Raw genomic sequence first — 20,111 nt, 5'->3', positions numbered from 1 at the left:
AACACCACCATTTATGATTTTGGAATACAATATTGCAGTAATTTAATATGGTCTGTCGCTGTCAGGGTTAAGTCATATAAACTTTGTTACCTGACAGCCGGAGTTCCTCAACACGCCTTTTCATTTCAGCATATGGGGCATCAAGACCATCCGTTAGATGAATGACAACCTTCAGGGTGAAAAACAGTAACATTACATTACATACTTATCCTTACATTAAGCATATTTTCAAGTTTGGACTGTGTCACCCACCTTGACAACATTGTCCTGTCTGCTCTTGAACCTATCAGTGTAAGCTTTGATGGTCTTGCCATTGAGGTGATAGGGGCCACGGCTGCGCAGGGCCCTGAAGGCCTCAAAGAGCTCATCGGCATTGTCTGTGAAATCCAGCTGGACAGGTTCAGAGGCAGAGTCCATGGCCAGCATGCCCACTTGTACAGAGGGAATCTCCCCGGATGAGCAACTAATGGCTGCCATTTTGGAAATCCTCTGCAGAATGGCACCCATCTTGCTCTGGAGGTTGGTCTGACTACTGAAAATGTTCTGGGCGTTAACATCAAAGCCCACTAACACCTCCACACTGCAGGCTGAGAGACAAATGTGAATATAATGTAATTAGATAACTGTGTGATACACTGCAAACTCTTAAAAATGTGAATGATTTTTTTTTTTGCTGCTTACATTTGGGGGCTTCTTGCACACTAACACACAGTTTCCCTTTCACCTCATCATCCAAGGTCTCCAGAATCTGCTCATTCAGCTCAGAGAGCTCTTGGAATGTGCTTGCTCGAGCCACAGTGGAGGACACACTTGCCAGATTTTCTAATTCATCCTCAATGTCACCGACTCCTACAGCAAAGACTTTCACACCAGTGTTCTTCAGACCAAGGGCTGCTGTTTTACTGTCATCAGCTGAGCGTCCTCCAGTGACAACCATCAGGATCTGAGGGATGCCCTCATCCTTCCTACTGCCTTTGGCTTTGGTAAAATGAACATCTTGAACATGGCGAATGGCTGCACCAGTGTTGAGTCGGCGTCCACCTTTGTACTCTGCCCGACCAATAGCACTGATAATGTCATCCTTGTTCTTGTATGTGTTGAGGTAGAACACATCACTAACATCTGCAGCATGATAAGCCAGGCCAATCTGCAGGTTATCCCTCTCAGTGTAGAACAGATCAATTAGGTTGAGAATAAACTCCATTACAGTTTTGAAATTTTCCTTGCCCAAGTTAATGGAGCCATCCACCAAAAACACTATATCAGCTTGTTTAGGTTGAGGCAGGTCAGCTATGAGAAGTTGACACATTGAAGAGGAGGGGTGAAGAAATGGAAATATAGGGGAACAAAGTCAGGAAAGGCAACTTGTTAGAAAATCATTCATCATCATCATCATCATGGTTGAATAACCTATTTCAACAAATTAGTTTGTAGTAAAGCAAAATACACATTATCTGTGAAATGTACATTTTTGCACTTACTTGGAGGCTCGTAGTCCGTTGGTGTTTCTTCAGGGATGGTCCCACGCAGCCTGGCAATAAACCTGTCTTGGATTGCTGGCAGCCCAGGGAATGTTGGAATCTTAATGACATCTTCTGATGTGGTGGCGATTTGGTTTAGCTGCCTTGTGTCAGCTCCATCAGCTCCAATACCAATGCAGTTGACCCGAGACGCTTTGAGCAGAGGTCCATAGAGAGACACATCTTGGGGAGAACGCCCACCTGTGAGAACCACAAGATGCTGGGAGGCCTCAGTAAAGCGCACACCGGCATTGGGTTTTAACTCGCGCTGTATAACATAGTCAACGGCATCAGCCAGATCTGAAGAACGGCCACCCATCTGACGGAGTCTTTTGACAGCAGAGAGAACAGCTGGCTTATTGTTGTGTGAATTGAGAGAGAACTCTGTTTTAACGTTGTCTGCAAACTGGACAACACCCACACGCACTTGATCAGGCTGCACATCAAGCTGTTGGACAATGCTGATGATGAAGTCACGGATATGAGCAATGCCAGCAGAACCTGTGTTGTCTGATCCATCAATGAGGAAAATAATGTCCTTTCTTCCCAGGTTTAGGTTAGCTGTAAAATAAGCACAAAAAGAGACACAAATTATTTATAAAGATTGGTGAAAAAGTAGTATTTACTTTATCATTTTCATTTTGTATAGGAAATTCAATTCGGCTAAGTCTCATTCTAAGAAATATAGAATGATCAACAGCATAGATTTTAGAATTTCAGTTTAATTATCAGTTAACCTTGAAAACACCCTAAATCTTGAATATAAGATAATGTTTCTTACTTATGTCCAAAATGGAATGGTTATAACTGGTGCTGATATCATCAGCAGTCATTTTCTTGACTGATGCAATGAGTTGCTGCTCCACTTCTGGAAGATTCTGGAAGCGGTCGACGGTGTAAGCAAGTTCAGGTGTCAGCGAAATTTGCCTCAATTCGTTGGGGTCTGCATTCCTTGAGCCAATTGCAAGTGGTGCTACCCGATTTCTCTTGAGTTGGTCAGCAGCACTTGACACATCATCTGCAGACTTGCCCCCTGTAACTAGAATGAGGAACTGAGGCACACTTTCTTCAATACGGCTTCCTGCTGATCTCTGGTAGATGTTTTTGGAGACCCATTCAAGAGCATGACCTGTGTTCAGACGATTGCCTCCTCTATTTTTCAGTCTTGCAACAGCCTGTCGTACTTCATCTTTGGTGGAGAATTCATTCAGAAGAAATTCTACCTTAGCATCATCACTGTATTGTACCACTGAAACTCTGACCCTATCCAATCCTACATCCAGCTTTTCCACTACTCTTCTTATCATTTCACGTATGGCGGGGAACTCGCTACGCACTGCTGTCGTTCCATCAATTAGAAACACCACATCCCTCTTTTCCCCTGGAGTGGTTTCTGTTACAATTCGTACTGAAAAAGAATGCAAAAACAACAACAGGGTATGTTGGTTAGCAACAGAGTTGAGAGATATGGCACCATGTAGATGGTGATATCAACAATTACTTGAGTAGGAAAGAGAGAGCTCTCAAATACATTCATTATTGGTTAGTGATAGTTTCATTGAAAGAATTACCATAGTCTGGGAATTCTGGACTCATCCTGGCTATGTCATCATCAGACAACTCGGTGATAGTGGTGATTAAATTGTCTTGGACTGTGTACAGGCCAGGGAGGTCATCCACAGTGTAGGCAAAGCTAGGAACAAACGATACCACCTTGAGCTCTGTAGGGTCAACTTCTCTGGTCCCAATGCTGAAGGGAAGAACTCTTGATTGTTTGAGGGAAGATGCTGCTGTAGTGATGTCATCTGTAGAACGGCCACTTGAGACAACTATTACGAACTGTGGTACACCCTCTTGCTTCCTGCTTCCACGTGTTGCTGTCAAAACGTCTTGGCTGACGAATTCCAAGGCCCTTCCTAGGTTGCGTTGTGTTCCCCCCCTCTGCCTTATACCACTAACAGCATTCAAAACACCTTCTTTGGTAGTGTATGTGTTTAGATATAAGTCTGGATGTGGGGAGTCACCGTACTGGACCACACCAATACGGACTCTGTTCTCGCCCACATTGAGATTCTCCACAATCCTTCGGATAAACTCCTGGATGATAGGAAAGTCCCGTCCAACCCCATCTGAACCATCAACAAGGAAAATCACGTCTTTCCGGGGACCTTGCTTTACAACTACAAGAGATGGAAAAAAAAGGCAACATTAACTTCTCTGACAAAACAGCTTTGACTCACCAATGTTTCTTACTAAGAAAAAACTGTTTGATGTCTCCTTGAACCTGTCTTTAAATGAGATTCTTAAGAAAGGAAGTATTGGATATGACAAAACCAGCCCAAATCCCACATGCTCACTATTTGCTGTATATGTGCAGATGCCATCAATTGAGAGTTGATTGTTGGTAAAAATAGGGTTGAGCTATAGCAAATGATTGAAAGGTTTAGATGACAACATAAATATCCACCCCCTAAAACTGTTAACAAGTCATTACACTGGATGTGTGGATAAATCAATAAAGGACAGTTGCCTTAAATCAATTCAAATATAATTAATAATAATAATAATAATAATAAAAAGAAATTGCTATGCTTTAGTGTTAGAGACAAAGGCCAGCGACAGCCGAGATAGTGATGTTTTCAACCAATCACATGCAGGAAGGTTTCATGTCGATGTATGCCTTTAGGGGAGCAATTCAATCTATTTGAGCCTTCTCAAAATGACACCTACTCTTAGCAAGTGTGTATTGAACATTGTCCAACAATGGTGAGAAAAGGGAGACCTCAAACACAATAAAGAACATACAAAAGGCACAATGAAAAAGTCACAATCTTTATGTGGATTGGCTGCTGATGCATGGATAGTTGAAGTGATCAAATTGATTTTGGTCTCTGTGGATGAGAAGTATCCTGACTTGACGTGGCAGTTTTTGTTAAACGCTGCAACACTCGATTTTCCAGTCAAATGATTTAAATTAATACACACCCAAGTAGCACCCAGCAGTGAAATATAGATGAATAGTAAATAAAAGATACATTTTTGGGAAAGGACTTCCTTTTTGTTTTCATAGAATATATGGGACAGAACCTTGAATAGGGCTGTGGCAAAGAGTGCCAATCCATTTATTAAAAAACTAGAAACATATTGTAAAATGGCAACACATTTTTCTCATCCAAAGGATTCTATTGCTCTACTTTGTTGCTGGTTGTAACTGTTGTGGTACATAATCTTTTGATGGAAATGATCAAAGCAAAAAACAAACATTTTTTTAAACAAGCCCATGGTAGATTTGAGTTGCAATGCTAAGGCTGAAGAGAAACATAATATATATATAGTATAAGCCAAACATTTGACAGAAACAAAGTTGGAAGGAAAGATTTCAGGTAAAAGACCTCAGTCAAAACTCATAAGGCATATTAATGTATAAATTTGCTCTCCCTCAGTGTAGCTGAAGCAAATCAGGTGGCACACCATTTAAAAAAGTCCTTCATAAAATGCCCTTTAACACAACTCACTTGACGTCCTACTCTGATGTTGGATTGTAAAAACTCTGTCACTTTCTTACCAGTCACTGTTGGTGTCATGGGTGTGGCCTTCACTCGCACTGTGCTCATTACAGAAGCCAGCTGCTCTTGGACACTGGGGAGGTCAGTGAATTCAGATATGGATAGAGCAGAACTATGGTCATATGATATCTTCTGCAGTTCTCCACTGTCAGAGTTCCTTGTTCCAATTCCAATCACAAAGATGCCCTGCTGTTTGAGAACAGAGGCTGGGGTATCTACGGCATCAAAAGACCTTCCACCATTTAGCAAGATCAACACCTGTGGAACGCCTTGCAGGCGCCTGCTTCCGGAGGAGTTTGTAAAGACATTTTCTCTGACATGTCTGAGGGCTGCCCCGGTGTTGAGGGGTCTGCCTCCTCTGTGTCTCAGACCTCTGACTGCATCAACAATATCTTCCCTAGTGGTGTAAGTGTTCAGATAGAAATGGACCTCTGCATCTCTGCTGTACTGGACCACAGAGACACGTTCATTGTTTCTTCCCACATTGAGTTTTTCCACCACTCTCACAACAAAATCACGCATGGCAGGGAAGCCATTCCTTGTGCTGTCAGAGCCATCCAGAAGGAATACGATATCCCTTCTGGCTGCAGTGTCAACATCAACTGAGAAAACAGAGGAAGACAATCATTTTTAAAATGGAAAACGCTCTTAACTGTGCACAAATCATCACTGGAATACATTTTTGAGAGCACCTAGCACTACCTACTACAATGCTTAGCATTTTCAAAGCATACATCCACCCATCGTTAAAAGCACAATTGGACCTATCCAAACATCTCACTTCTTTAAATTCTCTAGGTGGAACTGAAATTAATGTGGATGCCTATGAGGCCAGCAAGAGGCCGTGCATGTAAACATACCCAGTACAGTTGGTGAATCTGGGGTGCTGACAGTAACCACAGCCTCCACAGAGGATTCGAGTTGCTCTTGGACACTGGGAAGGTCAGTGAAGTCAGACACCGATAGAGCATATCTGGGATCATGGGATATGGTCTGAAGTTCTTTGCTATCGGAGCCCCTGGTTCCAATTGTATAGGTCATGACACCAAGCTCTTTCAGAGCAGCGGCTGGTGTATTGACGTGGTCAAAAGACCTTCCACCGCTTAACAATATGAGCACTTGTGGAACTCCTTCCAGGCGCCTGCTTCCTGCAGCTGTGGTGAAGACATGATCCCTCAAGTGCTGGAGTGCAGCTCCAGTGTTGAGGGGTCTACCGCCCTTGTGCCTGAGACCTCTAACAGTGTCAAGGATCACGCCTTTTGTGGTATATGTGTTCAGATAGAACTGGACAGCTGGGTTGCTGCTGTACTGAACCACTGAGACACGATCTTTGTTGTCGTCCACACTGAGTTTCTGTATTATTCTTTGGACAAAGTCACGCATAGCTGGGAATCCAGTTCTAGTACCATCAGATCCATCCAGCAGGAAGACAAGGTCCCTTCCTGCAGCCCGACGCTCAACTGGGGAACACCAAATTAGAGACATAATAATTAAGGTATACGTTCTTAAGCTTTCCATTCTGAAAATCTACTGTTAAGGGCTAGGCGCACCATTTCAAAATCTCACCATTTAACACTAACACTGCAATTTGTCAAAAGTGACACTGGCTGAAAAGACCTTCATAAAATGCCCTTTAACACAACTCACTTGACGTCCTACTCTGATGTTGGATTGTAAAAACTCTGTCACTTTCTTACCAGTCACTGTTGGTGTCATGGGTGTGGCCTTCACTCGCACTGTGCTCATTACAGAAACCAGCTGCTCTTGGACACTGGGGAGGTCAGTGAATTCAGATATGGATAGAGCAGAACTATGGTCATATGATATCTTCTGCAGTTCTCCACTGTCAGAGTTCCTTGTTCCAATTCCAATCACAAAGATGCCCTGCTGTTTGAGAGCAGAGGCTGGGGTATCTACGGCGTCAAAAGACCTTCCACCATTTAGCAAGATCAACACCTGTGGAACGCCTTGCAGGCGCCTGCTTCCGGAGGAGTTTGTAAAGACATTTTCTCTGACATGTCTGAGGGCTGCCCCAGTGTTGAGGGGTCTGCCTCCTCTGTGTCTCAGACCTCTGACTGCATCAACAATATCTTCCCTAGTGGTGTAAGTGTTCAGATAGAAATGGACCTCTGCATCTCTGCTGTACTGGACCACAGAGACACGTTCATTGTTTCTTCCCACATTGAGTTTTTCCACCACTCTCACAACAAAATCACGCATGGCAGGGAAGCCATTCCTTGTGCTGTCAGAGCCATCCAGAAGGAATACGATATCCCTTCTGGCTGCAGTGTCAACATCAACTGAGAAAACAGAGGAAGACAATCATTTTTAAAATGGAAAACGCTCTTAACTGTGCACAAATCATCACTGGAGGACATTTTTGAGAGCACCTAGCACTACCTACTACAATGCTTAGCATTTTCAAAGCATACATCCACCCATCGTTAAAAGCATAATTGGACCTATCCAAACATCTCACTTCTTTAAGTTCTCTGGGTGGAACTGAAATTAATGTGGATGCCTATGAGGCCAGCAAGAGGCCGTGCATGTAAACATACCCAGTACAGTTGGTGAATCTGGGGTGCTGACAGTAACCACAGCCTCCACAGAGGATTCGAGTTGCTCTTGGACACTGGGAAGGTCAGTGAAGTCAGACACCGATAGAGCATATCTGGGATCATGGGATATGGTCTGAAGTTCTTTGCTATCGGAGCCCCTGGTTCCAATTGTATAGGTCATGACACCAAGCTCTTTCAGAGCAGCGGCTGGTGTATCGACGCGGTCAAAAGACCTTCCACCGCTTAACAATATGAGCACTTGTGGAACTCCTTCCAGGCGCCTGCTTCCTGCAGCTGTGGTGAAGACATGATCCCTCAAGTGCTGGAGTGCAGCTCCAGTGTTGAGGGGTCTACCGCCCTTGTGCCTGAGACCTCTAACAGTGTCAAGGATCACGCCTTTTGTGGTATATGTGTTCAGATAGAACTGGACAGCTGGGTTGCTGCTGTACTGAACCACTGAGACACGATCTTTGTTGTCGTCCACACTGAGTTTCTGTATTATTCTTTGGACAAAGTCACGCATAGCTGGGAATCCAGTTCTAGTACCATCAGATCCATCCAGCAGGAAGACAAGGTCCCTTCCTGCAGCCCGACGCTCAACTGGGGAACACCAAATTAGAGACATAATAATTAAGGTATATGTTCTTAAGCTTTCCATTCTGAAAATCTACTGTTAAGGGCTAGGCGCACCATTTCAAAATCTCACCATTTAACACTAACACTGCAATTTGTCAAAAGTGACACTGGCTGAAAAGACCTTCATAAAATGCCCTTTAACACAACTCACTTGACGTCCTACTCTGATGTTGGATTGTAAAAACTCTGTCACTTTCTTACCAGTCACTGTTGGTGTCATGGGTGTGGCCTTCACTCGCACTGTGCTCATTACAGAAGCCAGCTGCTCTTGGACACTGGGGAGGTCAGTGAATTCAGATATGGATAGAGCAGAACTATGGTCATATGATATCTTCTGCAGTTCTCCACTGTCAGAGTTCCTTGTTCCAATTCCAATCACAAAGATGCCCTGCTGTTTGAGAGCAGAGGCTGGGGTATCTACGGCGTCAAAAGACCTTCCACCATTTAGCAAGATCAACACCTGTGGAACGCCTTGCAGGCGCCTGCTTCCAGAGGAGTTTGTAAAGACATTTTCTCTGACATGTCTGAGGGCTGCCCCAGTGTTGAGGGGTCTGCCTCCTCTGTGTCTCAGACCTCTGACTGCATCAACAATATCTTCCCTAGTGGTGTAAGTGTTCAGATAGAAATGGACCTCTGCATCTCTGCTGTACTGGACCACAGAGACACGTTCATTGTTTCTTCCCACATTGAGTTTTTCCACCACTCTCACAACAAAATCACGCATGGCAGGGAAGCCATTCCTTGTGCTTTCAGAGCCATCCAGAAGGAATACGATATCCCTTTTGGCTGCAGTGTCAACATCAACTGAGAAAACAGAGGAAGACAATCATTTTTAAAACGGAAAACGCTCCTAACTGTGCACAAATCATCACTGGAGGACATTTTTAAAAGCACCTAGCACTACCTACTACAATGCTTAGCATTTTCAAAGCATACATCCACCCATCGCTAAAAGCACAATTGGACCTATCCAAACATCTCACTTCTTTAAGTTCTCTGGGTGGAACTGAAATTAATGTGGATGCCTATGAGGCCAGCAAGAGGCCGTGCATGTAAACATACCCAGTACAGTTGGTGAATCTGGGGTGCTGACAGTAACCACAGCCTCCACAGAGGATTCGAGTTGCTCTTGGACACTGGGAAGGTCAGTGAAGTCAGACACCGATAGAGCATATCTGGGATCATGGGATATGGTCTGAAGTTCTTTGCTATCGGAGCCCCTGGTTCCAATTGTATAGGTCATGACACCAAGCTCTTTCAGAGCAGCGGCTGGTGTATCGACGCGGTCAAAAGACCTTCCACCGCTTAACAATATGAGCACTTGTGGAACTCCTTCCAGGCGCCTGCTTCCTGCAGCTGTGGTGAAGACATGATCCCTCAAGTGCTGGAGTGCAGCTCCAGTGTTGAGGGGTCTACCGCCCTTGTGCCTGAGACCTCTAACAGTGTCAAGGATCTCGCCTTTGGTGGTATATGTGTTCAGATAGAACTGGACAGCTGGGTCGCTGCTGTACTGAACCACTGAGACACGATCTTTGTTGTCATCCACACTGAGTTTCTGTATTATTCTTTGGACAAAGTCACGCATAGCTGGGAATCCAGTTCTAGTACCATCAGATCCATCCAGCAGGAAGACAAGGTCCCTTCCTGCAGCCCGATGCTCAACTGGGGAACACCAAATTAGAGACATTATAATTAAGGAAAATGTTCTTAAGCTTTCCATTCTGAAAATCTACTGTTAAGGGCTAGGCGCACCATTTCAAAATCTCACCATTTAACACTAACACTGCAATTTGTCAAAAGTGACACTGGCTGAAAAGTCCTTCATAAAATGCCCTTTAACACAACTCACTTGACGTCCTACTCTGATGTTGGATTGTAAAAACTCTGTCACTTTCTTACCAGTCACTGTTGGTGTCATGGGTGTGGCCTTCACTCGCACTGTGCTCATTACAGAAGCCAGCTGCTCTTGGACACTGGGGAGGTCAGTGAATTCAGATATGGATAGAGCAGAACTATGGTCATATGATATCTTCTGCAGTTCTCCACTGTCAGAGTTCCTTGTTCCAATTCCAATCACAAAGATGCCCTGCTGTTTGAGAGCAGAGGCTGGGGTATCTACGGCGTCAAAAGACCTTCCACCATTTAGCAAGATCAACACCTGTGGAACGCCTTGCAGGCGCCTGCTTCCAGAGGAGTTTGTAAAGACATTTTCTCTGACATGTCTGAGGGCTGCCCCGGTGTTGAGGGGTCTGCCTCCTCTGTGTCTCAGACCTCTGACTGCATCAACAATATCTTCCCTAGTGGTGTAAGTGTTCAGATAGAAATGGACCTCTGCATCTCTGCTGTACTGGACCACAGAGACACGTTCATTGTTTCTTCCCACATTGAGTTTTTCCACCACTCTCACAACAAAATCACGCATGGCAGGGAAGCCATTCCTTGTGCTTTCAGAGCCATCCAGAAGGAATACGATATCCCTTTTGGCTGCAGTGTCAACATCAACTGAGAAAACAGAGGAAGACAATCATTTTTAAAACGGAAAACGCTCCTAACTGTGCACAAATCATCACTGGAGGACATTTTTAAAAGCACCTAGCACTACCTACTACAATGCTTAGCATTTTCAAAGCATACATCCACCCATCGCTAAAAGCACAATTGGACCTATCCAAACATCTCACTTCTTTAAGTTCTCTGGGTGGAACTGAAATTAATGTGGATGCCTATGAGGCCAGCAAGAGGCCGTGCATGTAAACATACCCAGTACAGTTGGTGAATCTGGGGTGCTGACAGTAACCACAGCCTCCACAGAGGATTCGAGTTGCTCTTGGACACTGGGAAGGTCAGTGAAGTCAGACACCGATAGAGCATATCTGGGATCATGGGATATGGTCTGAAGTTCTTTGCTATCGGAGCCCCTGGTTCCAATTGTATAGGTCATGACACCAAGCTCTTTCAGAGCAGCGGCTGGTGTATCGACGCGGTCAAAAGACCTTCCACCGCTTAACAATATGAGCACTTGTGGAGCTCCTTCCAGGCGCCTGCTTCCTGCAGCTGTGGTGAAGACATGATCCCTCAAGTGCTGGAGTGCAGCTCCAGTGTTGAGGGGTCTACCGCCCTTGTGCCTGAGACCTCTAACAGTGTCAAGGATCTCGCCTTTGGTGGTATATGTGTTCAGATAGAACTGGACAGCTGGGTCGCTGCTGTACTGAACCACTGAGACACGATCTTTGTTGTCATCCACACTGAGTTTCTGTATTATTCTTTGGACAAAGTCACGCATAGCTGGGAATCCAGTTCTAGTACCATCAGATCCATCCAGCAGGAAGACAAGGTCCCTTCCTGCAGCCCGATGCTCAACTGGGGAACACCAAATTAGAGACATTATAATTAAGGAAAATGTTCTTAACCTTTCCATTCTGAAAATCTACTGTTAAGGGCTAGGCGCACCATTTCAAAATCTCACCATTTAACACTAACACTGCAATTTGTCAAAAGTGACACTGGCTGAAAAGTCCTTCATAAAATGCCCTTTAACACAACTCACTTGACGTCCTACTCTGATGTTGGATTGTAAAAACTCTGTCACTTTCTTACCAGTCACTGTTGGTGTCATGGGTGTGGCCTTCACTCGCACTGTGCTCATTACAGAAGCCAGCTGCTCTTGGACACTGGGGAGGTCAGTGAATTCAGATATGGATAGAGCAGAACTATGGTCATATGATATCTTCTGCAGTTCTCCACTGTCAGAGTTCCTTGTTCCAATTCCAATCACAAAGATGCCCTGCTGTTTGAGAGCAGAGGCTGGGGTATCTACGGCGTCAAAAGACCTTCCACCATTTAGCAAGATCAACACCTGTGGAACGCCTTGCAGGCGCCTGCTTCCAGAGGAGTTTGTAAAGACATTTTCTCTGACATGTCTGAGGGCTGCCCCGGTGTTGAGGGGTCTGCCTCCTCTGTGTCTCAGACCTCTGACTGCATCAACAATATCTTCCCTAGTGGTGTAAGTGTTCAGATAGAAATGGACCTCTGCATCTCTGCTGTACTGGACCACAGAGACACGTTCATTGTTTCTTCCCACATTGAGTTTTTCCACCACTCTCACAACAAAATCACGCATGGCAGGGAAGCCATTCCTTGTGCTTTCAGAGCCATCCAGAAGGAATACGATATCCCTTTTGGCTGCAGTGTCAACATCAACTGAGAAAACAGAGGAAGACAATCATTTTTAAAACGGAAAACGCTCCTAACTGTGCACAAATCATCACTGGAGGACATTTTTAAAAGCACCTAGCACTACCTACTACAATGCTTAGCATTTTCAAAGCATACATCCACCCATCGCTAAAAGCACAATTGGACCTATCCAAACATCTCACTTCTTTAAGTTCTCTGGGTGGAACTGAAATTAATGTGGATGCCTATGAGGCCAGCAAGAGGCCGTGCATGTAAACATACCCAGTACAGTTGGTGAATCTGGGGTGCTGACAGTAACCACAGCCTCCACAGAGGATTCGAGTTGCTCTTGGACACTGGGAAGGTCAGTGAAGTCAGACACCGATAGAGCATATCTGGGATCATGGGATATGGTCTGAAGTTCTTTGCTATCGGAGCCCCTGGTTCCAATTGTATAGGTCATGACACCAAGCTCTTTCAGAGCAGCGGCTGGTGTATCGACGCGGTCAAAAGACCTTCCACCGCTTAACAATATGAGCACTTGTGGAACTCCTTCCAGGCGCCTGCTTCCTGCAGCTGTGGTGAAGACATGATCCCTCAAGTGCTGGAGTGCAGCTCCAGTGTTGAGGGGTCTACCGCCCTTGTGCCTGAGACCTCTAACAGTGTCAAGGATCTCGCCTTTGGTGGTATATGTGTTCAGATAGAACTGGACAGCTGGGTCGCTGCTGTACTGAACCACTGAGACACGATCTTTGTTGTCATCCACACTGAGTTTCTGTATTATTCTTTGGACAAAGTCACGCATAGCTGGGAATCCAGTTCTAGTACCATCAGATCCATCCAGCAGGAAGACAAGGTCCCTTCCTGCAGCCCGATGCTCAACTGGGGAACACCAAATTAGAGACATTATAATTAAGGAAAATGTTCTTAAGCTTTCCATTCTGAAAATCTACTGTTAAGGGCTAGGCGCACCATTTCAAAATCTCACCATTTAACACTAACACTGCAATTTGTCAAAAGTGACACTGGCTGAAAAGTCCTTCATAAAATGCCCTTTAACACAACTCACTTGACGTCCTACTCTGATGTTGGATTGTAAAAACTCTGTCACTTTCTTACCAGTCACTGTTGGTGTCATGGGTGTGGCCTTCACTCGCACTGTGCTCATTACAGAAGCCAGCTGCTCTTGGACACTGGGGAGGTCAGTGAATTCAGATATGGATAGAGCAGAACTATGGTCATATGATATCTTCTGCAGTTCTCCACTGTCAGAGTTCCTTGTTCCAATTCCAATCACAAAGATGCCCTGCTGTTTGAGAGCAGAGGCTGGGGTATCTACGGCGTCAAAAGACCTTCCACCATTTAGCAAGATCAACACCTGTGGAACGCCTTGCAGGCGCCTGCTTCCAGAGGAGTTTGTAAAGACATTTTCTCTGACATGTCTGAGGGCTGCCCCGGTGTTGAGGGGTCTGCCTCCTCTGTGTCTCAGACCTCTGACTGCATCAACAATATCTTCCCTAGTGGTGTAAGTGTTCAGATAGAAATGGACCTCTGCATCTCTGCTGTACTGGACCACAGAGACACGTTCATTGTTTCTTCCCACATTGAGTTTTTCCACCACTCTCACAACAAAATCACGCATGGCAGGGAAGCCATTCCTTGTGCTTTCAGAGCCATCCAGAAGGAATACGATATCCCTTTTGGCTGCAGTGTCAACATCAACTGAGAAAACAGAGGAAGACAATCATTTTTAAAACGGAAAACGCTCCTAACTGTGCACAAATCATCACTGGAGGACATTTTTAAAAGCACCTAGCACTACCTACTGCAATGCTTTGCATTTTCAAAGCATACATCCACCCATCGCTAAAAGCACAATTGGACCTATCCAAACATCTCACTTCTTTAAGTTCTCTGGGTGGAACTGAAATTAATGTGGATGCCTATGAGGCCAGCAAGAGGCCGTGCATGTAAACATACCCAGTACAGTTGGTGAATCTGGGGTGCTGACAGTAACCACAGCCTCCACAGAGGATTCGAGTTGCTCTTGGACACTGGGAAGGTCAGTGAAGTCAGACACCGATAGAGCATATCTGGGATCATGGGATATGGTCTGAAGTTCTTTGCTATCGGAGCCCCTGGTTCCAATTGTATAGGTCATGACACCAAGCTCTTTCAGAGCAGCGGCTGGTGTATCGACGCGGTCAAAAGACCTTCCGCCGCTTAACAATATGAGCACTTGTGGAACTCCTTCCAGGCGCCTGCTTCCTGCAGCTGTGGTGAAGACATGATCCCTCAAGTGCTGGAGTGCAGCTCCAGTGTTGAGGGGTCTACCGCCCTTGTGCCTGAGACCTCTAACAGTGTCAAGGATCTCGCCTTTGGTGGTATATGTGTTCAGATAGAACTGGACAGCTGGGTCGCTGCTGTACTGAACCACTGAGACACGATCTTTGTTGTCATCCACACTGAGTTTCTGTATTATTCTTTGGACAAAGTCACGCATAGCTGGGAATCCAGTTCTAGTACCATCAGATCCATCCAGCAGGAAGACAAGGTCCCTTCCTGCAGCCCGATGCTCAACTGGGGAACACCAAATTAGAGACATTATAATTAAGGAAAATGTTCTTAAGCTTTCCATTCTGAAAATCTACTGTTAAGGGCTAGGCGCACCATTTCAAAATCTCACCATTTAACACTAACACTGCAATTTGTCAAAAGTGACACTGGCTGAAAAGTCCTTCATAAAATGCCCTTTAACACAACTCACTTGACGTCCTACTCTGATGTTGGATTGTAAAAACTCTGTCACTTTCTTACCAGTCACTGTTGGTGTCATGGGTGTGGCCTTCACTCGCACTGTGCTCATTACAGAAGCCAGCTGCTCTTGGACACTGGGGAGGTCAGTGAATTCAGATATGGATAGAGCAGAACTATGGTCATATGATATCTTCTGCAGTTCTCCACTGTCAGAGTTCCTTGTTCCAATTCCAATCACAAAGATGCCCTGCTGTTTGAGAGCAGAGGCTGGGGTATCTACGGCGTCAAAAGACCTTCCACCATTTAGCAAGATCAACACCTGTGGAACGCCTTGCAGGCGCCTGCTTCCAGAGGAGTTTGTAAAGACATTTTCTCTGACATGTCTGAGGGCTGCCCCGGTGTTGAGGGGTCTGCCTCCTCTGTGTCTCAGACCTCTGACTGCATCAACAATATCTTCCCTAGTGGTGTAAGTGTTCAGATAGAAATGGACCTCTGCATCTCTGCTGTACTGGACCACAGAGACACGTTCATTGTTTCTTCCCACATTGAGTTTTTCCACCACTCTCACAACAAAATCACGCATGGCAGGGAAGCCATTCCTTGTGCTTTCAGAGCCATCCAGAAGGAATACGATATCCCTTTTGGCTGCAGTGTCAACATCAACTGAGAAAACAGAGGAAGACAATCATTTTTAAAACGGAAAACGCTCCTAACTGTGCACAAATCATCACTGGAGGACATTTTTAAAAGCACCTAGCACTACCTACTGCAATGCTTTGCATTTTCAAAGCATACATCCACCCATCGCTAAAAGCACAATTGGACCTATCCAAACATCTCACTTCTTTAAGTTCTCTGGGTGGAACTGAAATTAATGTGGATGCCTATGAGGCCAGCAAGAGGCCGTGCATGTAAACATACCCAGTACAGTTGGTGAATCTGGGGTGCTGACAGTAACCACAGCCTCCACAGAGGATTCGAGTTGCTCTTGGACACTGGGAAGGTCAGTGAAGTCAGACACCGATAGAGCATATCTGGGATCATGGGATATGGTCTGAAGTTCTTTGCTATCGGAGCCCCTGGTTCCAATTGTATAGGTCATGACACCAAGCTCTTTCAGAGCAGCGGCTGGTGTATCGACGCGGTCAAAAGACCTTCCGCCGCTTAACAATATGAGCACTTGTGGAACTCCTTCCAGGCGCCTGCTTCCTGCAGCTGTGGTGAAGACATGATCCCTCAAGTGCTGGAGTGCAGCTCCAGTGTTGAGGGGTCTACCGCCCTTGTGCCTGAGACCTCTAACAGTGTCAAGGATCTCGCCTTTGGTGGTATATGTGTTCAGATAGAACTGGACAGCTGGGTCGCTGCTGTACTGAACCACTGAGACACGATCTTTGTTGTCATCCACACTGAGTTTCTGTATTATTCTTTGGACAAAGTCACGCATAGCTGGGAATCCAGTTCTAGTACCATCAGATCCATCCAGCAGGAAGACAAGGTCCCTTCCTGCAGCCCGATGCTCAACTGGGGAACACCAAATTAGAGACATTATAATTAAGGAAAATGTTCTTAACCTTTCCATTCTGAAAATCTACTGTAAAGGGCTAGGCGCACCATTTCAAAATCTCACCATTTAACACTAACACTGCAATTTGTCAAAAGTGACACTGGCTGAAAAGTCCTTCATAAAATGCCCTTTAACACAACTCACTTGACGTCCTACTCTGATGTTGGATTGTAAAAACTCTGTCACTTTCTTACCAGTCACTGTTGGTGTCATGGGTGTGGCCTTCACTCGCACTGTGCTCATTACAGAAGCCAGCTGCTCTTGGACACTGGGGAGGTCAGTGAATTCAGATATGGATAGAGCAGAACTATGGTCATATGATATCTTCTGCAGTTCTCCACTGTCAGAGTTCCTTGTTCCAATTCCAATCACAAAGATGCCCTGCTGTTTGAGAGCAGAGGCTGGGGTATCTACGGCGTCAAAAGACCTTCCACCATTTAGCAAGATCAACACCTGTGGAACGCCTTGCAGGCGCCTGCTTCCAGAGGAGTTTGTAAAGACATTTTCTCTGACATGTCTGAGGGCTGCCCCGGTGTTGAGGGGTCTGCCTCCTCTGTGTCTCAGACCTCTGACTGCATCAACAATATCTTCCCTAGTGGTGTAAGTGTTCAGATAGAAATGGACCTCTGCATCTCTGCTGTACTGGACCACAGAGACACGTTCATTGTTTCTTCCCACATTGAGTTTTTCCACCACTCTCACAACAAAATCACGCATGGCAGGGAAGCCATTCCTTGTGCTTTCAGAGCCATCCAGAAGGAATACGATATCCCTTTTGGCTGCAGTGTCAACATCAACTGAGAAAACAGAGGAAGACAATCATTTTTAAAACGGAAAACGCTCCTAACTGTGCACAAATCATCACTGGAGGACATTTTTAAAAGCACCTAGCACTACCTACTACAATGCTTAGCATTTTCAAAGCATACATCCACCCATCGCTAAAAGCACAATTGGACCTATCCAAACATCTCACTTCTTTAAGTTCTCTGGGTGGAACTGAAATTAATGTGGATGCCTATGAGGCCAGCAAGAGGCCGTGCATGTAAACATACCCAGTACAGTTGGTGAATCTGGGGTGCTGACAGTAACCACAGCCTCCACAGAGGATTCGAGTTGCTCTTGGACACTGGGAAGGTCAGTGAAGTCAGACACCGATAGAGCATATCTGGGATCATGGGATATGGTCTGAAGTTCTTTGCTATCGGAGCCCCTGGTTCCAATTGTATAGGTCATGACACCAAGCTCTTTCAGAGCAGCGGCTGGTGTATCGACGCGGTCAAAAGACCTTCCGCCGCTTAACAATATGAGCACTTGTGGAACTCCTTCCAGGCGCCTGCTTCCTGCAGCTGTGGTGAAGACATGATCCCTCAAGTGCTGGAGTGCAGCTCCAGTGTTGAGGGGTCTACCGCCCTTGTGCCTGAGACCTCTAACAGTGTCAAGGATCTCGCCTTTGGTGGTATATGTGTTCAGATAGAACTGGACAGCTGGGTCGCTGCTGTACTGAACCACTGAGACACGATCTTTGTTGTCATCCACACTGAGTTTCTGTATTATTCTTTGGACAAAGTCACGCATAGCTGGGAATCCAGTTCTAGTACCATCAGATCCATCCAGCAGGAAGACAAGGTCCCTTCCTGCAGCCCGATGCTCAACTGGGGAACACCAAATTAGAGACATTATAATTAAGGAAAATGTTCTTAACCTTTCCATTCTGAAAATCTACTGTTAAGGGCTAGGCGCACCATTTCAAAATCTCACCATTTAACACTAACACTGCAATTTGTCAAAAGTGACACTGGCTGAAAAGTCCTTCATAAAATGCCCTTTAACACAACTCACTTGACGTCCTACTCTGATGTTGGATTGTAAAAACTCTGTCACTTTCTTACCAGTCACTGTTGGTGTCATGGGTGTGGCCTTCACTCGCACTGTGCTCATTACAGAAGCCAGCTGCTCTTGGACACTGGGGAGGTCAGTGAATTCAGATATGGATAGAGCAGAACTATGGTCATATGATATCTTCTGCAGTTCTCCACTGTCAGAGTTCCTTGTTCCAATTCCAATCACAAAGATGCCCTGCTGTTTGAGAGCAGAGGCTGGGGTATCTACGGCGTCAAAAGACCTTCCACCATTTAGCAAGATCAACACCTGTGGAACGCCTTGCAGGCGCCTGCTTCCAGAGGAGTTTGTAAAGACATTTTCTCTGACATGTCTGAGGGCTGCCCCGGTGTTGAGGGGTCTGCCTCCTCTGTGTCTCAGACCTCTGACTGCATCAACAATATCTTCCCTAGTGGTGTAAGTGTTCAGATAGAAATGGACCTCTGCATCTCTGCTGTACTGGACCACAGAGACACGTTCATTGTTTCTTCCCACATTGAGTTTTTCCACCACTCTCACAACAAAATCACGCATGGCAGGGAAGCCATTCCTTGTGCTTTCAGAGCCATCCAGAAGGAATACGATATCCCTTTTGGCTGCAGTGTCAACATCAACTGAGAAAACAGAGGAAGACAATCATTTTTAAAACGGAAAACGCTCCTAACTGTGCACAAATCATCACTGGAGGACATTTTTAAAAGCACCTAGCACTACCTACTACAATGCTTAGCATTTTCAAAGCATACATCCACCCATCGCTAAAAGCACAATTGGACCTATCCAAACATCTCACTTCTTTAAGTTCTCTGGGTGGAACTGAAATTAATGTGGATGCCTATGAGGCCAGCAAGAGGCCGTGCATGTAAACATACCCAGTACAGTTGGTGAATCTGGGGTGCTGACAGTAACCACAGCCTCCACAGAGGATTCGAGTTGCTCTTGGACACTGGGAAGGTCAGTGAAGTCAGACACCGATAGAGCATATCTGGGATCATGGGATATGGTCTGAAGTTCTTTGCTATCGGAGCCCCTGGTTCCAATTGTATAGGTCATGACACCAAGCTCTTTCAGAGCAGCGGCTGGTGTATCGACGCGGTCAAAAGACCTTCCACCGCTTAACAATATGAGCACTTGTGGAACTCCTTCCAGGCGCCTGCTTCCTGCAGCTGTGGTGAAGACATGATCCCTCAAGTGCTGGAGTGCAGCTCCAGTGTTGAGGGGTCTACCGCCCTTGTGCCTGAGACCTCTAACAGTGTCAAGGATCTCGCCTTTGGTGGTATATGTGTTCAGATAGAACTGGACAGCTGGGTCGCTGCTGTACTGAACCACTGAGACACGATCTTTGTTGTCATCCACACTGAGTTTCTGTATTATTCTTTGGACAAAGTCACGCATAGCTGGGAATCCAGTTCTAGTACCATCAGATCCATCCAGCAGGAAGACAAGGTCCCTT

At 45.5% G+C, this 20,111-nt stretch overlaps 2 protein-coding genes across 5 annotated transcripts in view; both read right to left on the bottom strand.

The window, feature by feature from the left end:
- The window catches only part of col6a3 (collagen, type VI, alpha 3), an 89,407-nt gene that overhangs the window by 12,073 nt on the left and 57,223 nt on the right, over nucleotides 1-20,111 (bottom strand). For 3 of the 4 annotated variants that reach the window (XM_076156132.1, XM_076156140.1, XM_076156149.1), the window contains 6 exons: nucleotides 3,092-3,700; nucleotides 2,302-2,928; nucleotides 1,482-2,081; nucleotides 682-1,290; nucleotides 253-587; nucleotides 91-169 (listed from right to left, as the gene is read on the bottom strand). In XM_076156132.1, the coding sequence (XP_076012247.1) occupies nucleotides 91-169; nucleotides 253-587; nucleotides 682-1,290; nucleotides 1,482-2,081; nucleotides 2,302-2,928; nucleotides 3,092-3,700 (2,859 nt within the window). Of the gene's footprint in view, nucleotides 1-90; nucleotides 170-252; nucleotides 588-681; nucleotides 1,291-1,481; nucleotides 2,082-2,301; nucleotides 2,929-3,091; nucleotides 3,701-5,085; nucleotides 5,170-20,111 lie in introns of those variants that run through there. The other variant, XM_076156157.1, reaches the window with a different exon arrangement.
- The window catches only part of LOC143005089 (collagen alpha-3(VI) chain-like), a 57,020-nt gene continuing 43,205 nt past the window's right edge, over nucleotides 6,297-20,111 (bottom strand). The window contains exons 2-3 of the mRNA XM_076156339.1: nucleotides 6,836-7,386; nucleotides 6,297-6,320 (exon numbers count right to left, since the gene is read on the bottom strand). Coding sequence (XP_076012454.1) covers nucleotides 6,297-6,320; nucleotides 6,836-7,386 — 575 coding nt within the window. The remainder of the gene's footprint in view (nucleotides 6,321-6,835; nucleotides 7,387-20,111) is intronic.

This window comes from Genypterus blacodes, unplaced genomic scaffold (assembly GCF_046128005.1).
Source record: "Genypterus blacodes isolate CSIRO-AG114 ecotype Tasmania unplaced genomic scaffold, CSIRO-AGI_Gbla_v1 ptg000008l_1, whole genome shotgun sequence".
NCBI lineage: Eukaryota > Metazoa > Chordata > Actinopteri > Ophidiiformes > Ophidiidae > Genypterus > Genypterus blacodes.
Note: the sequence above shows the minus strand (reverse complement) of the source record. Positions and strands in the feature narration are given on the sequence as shown.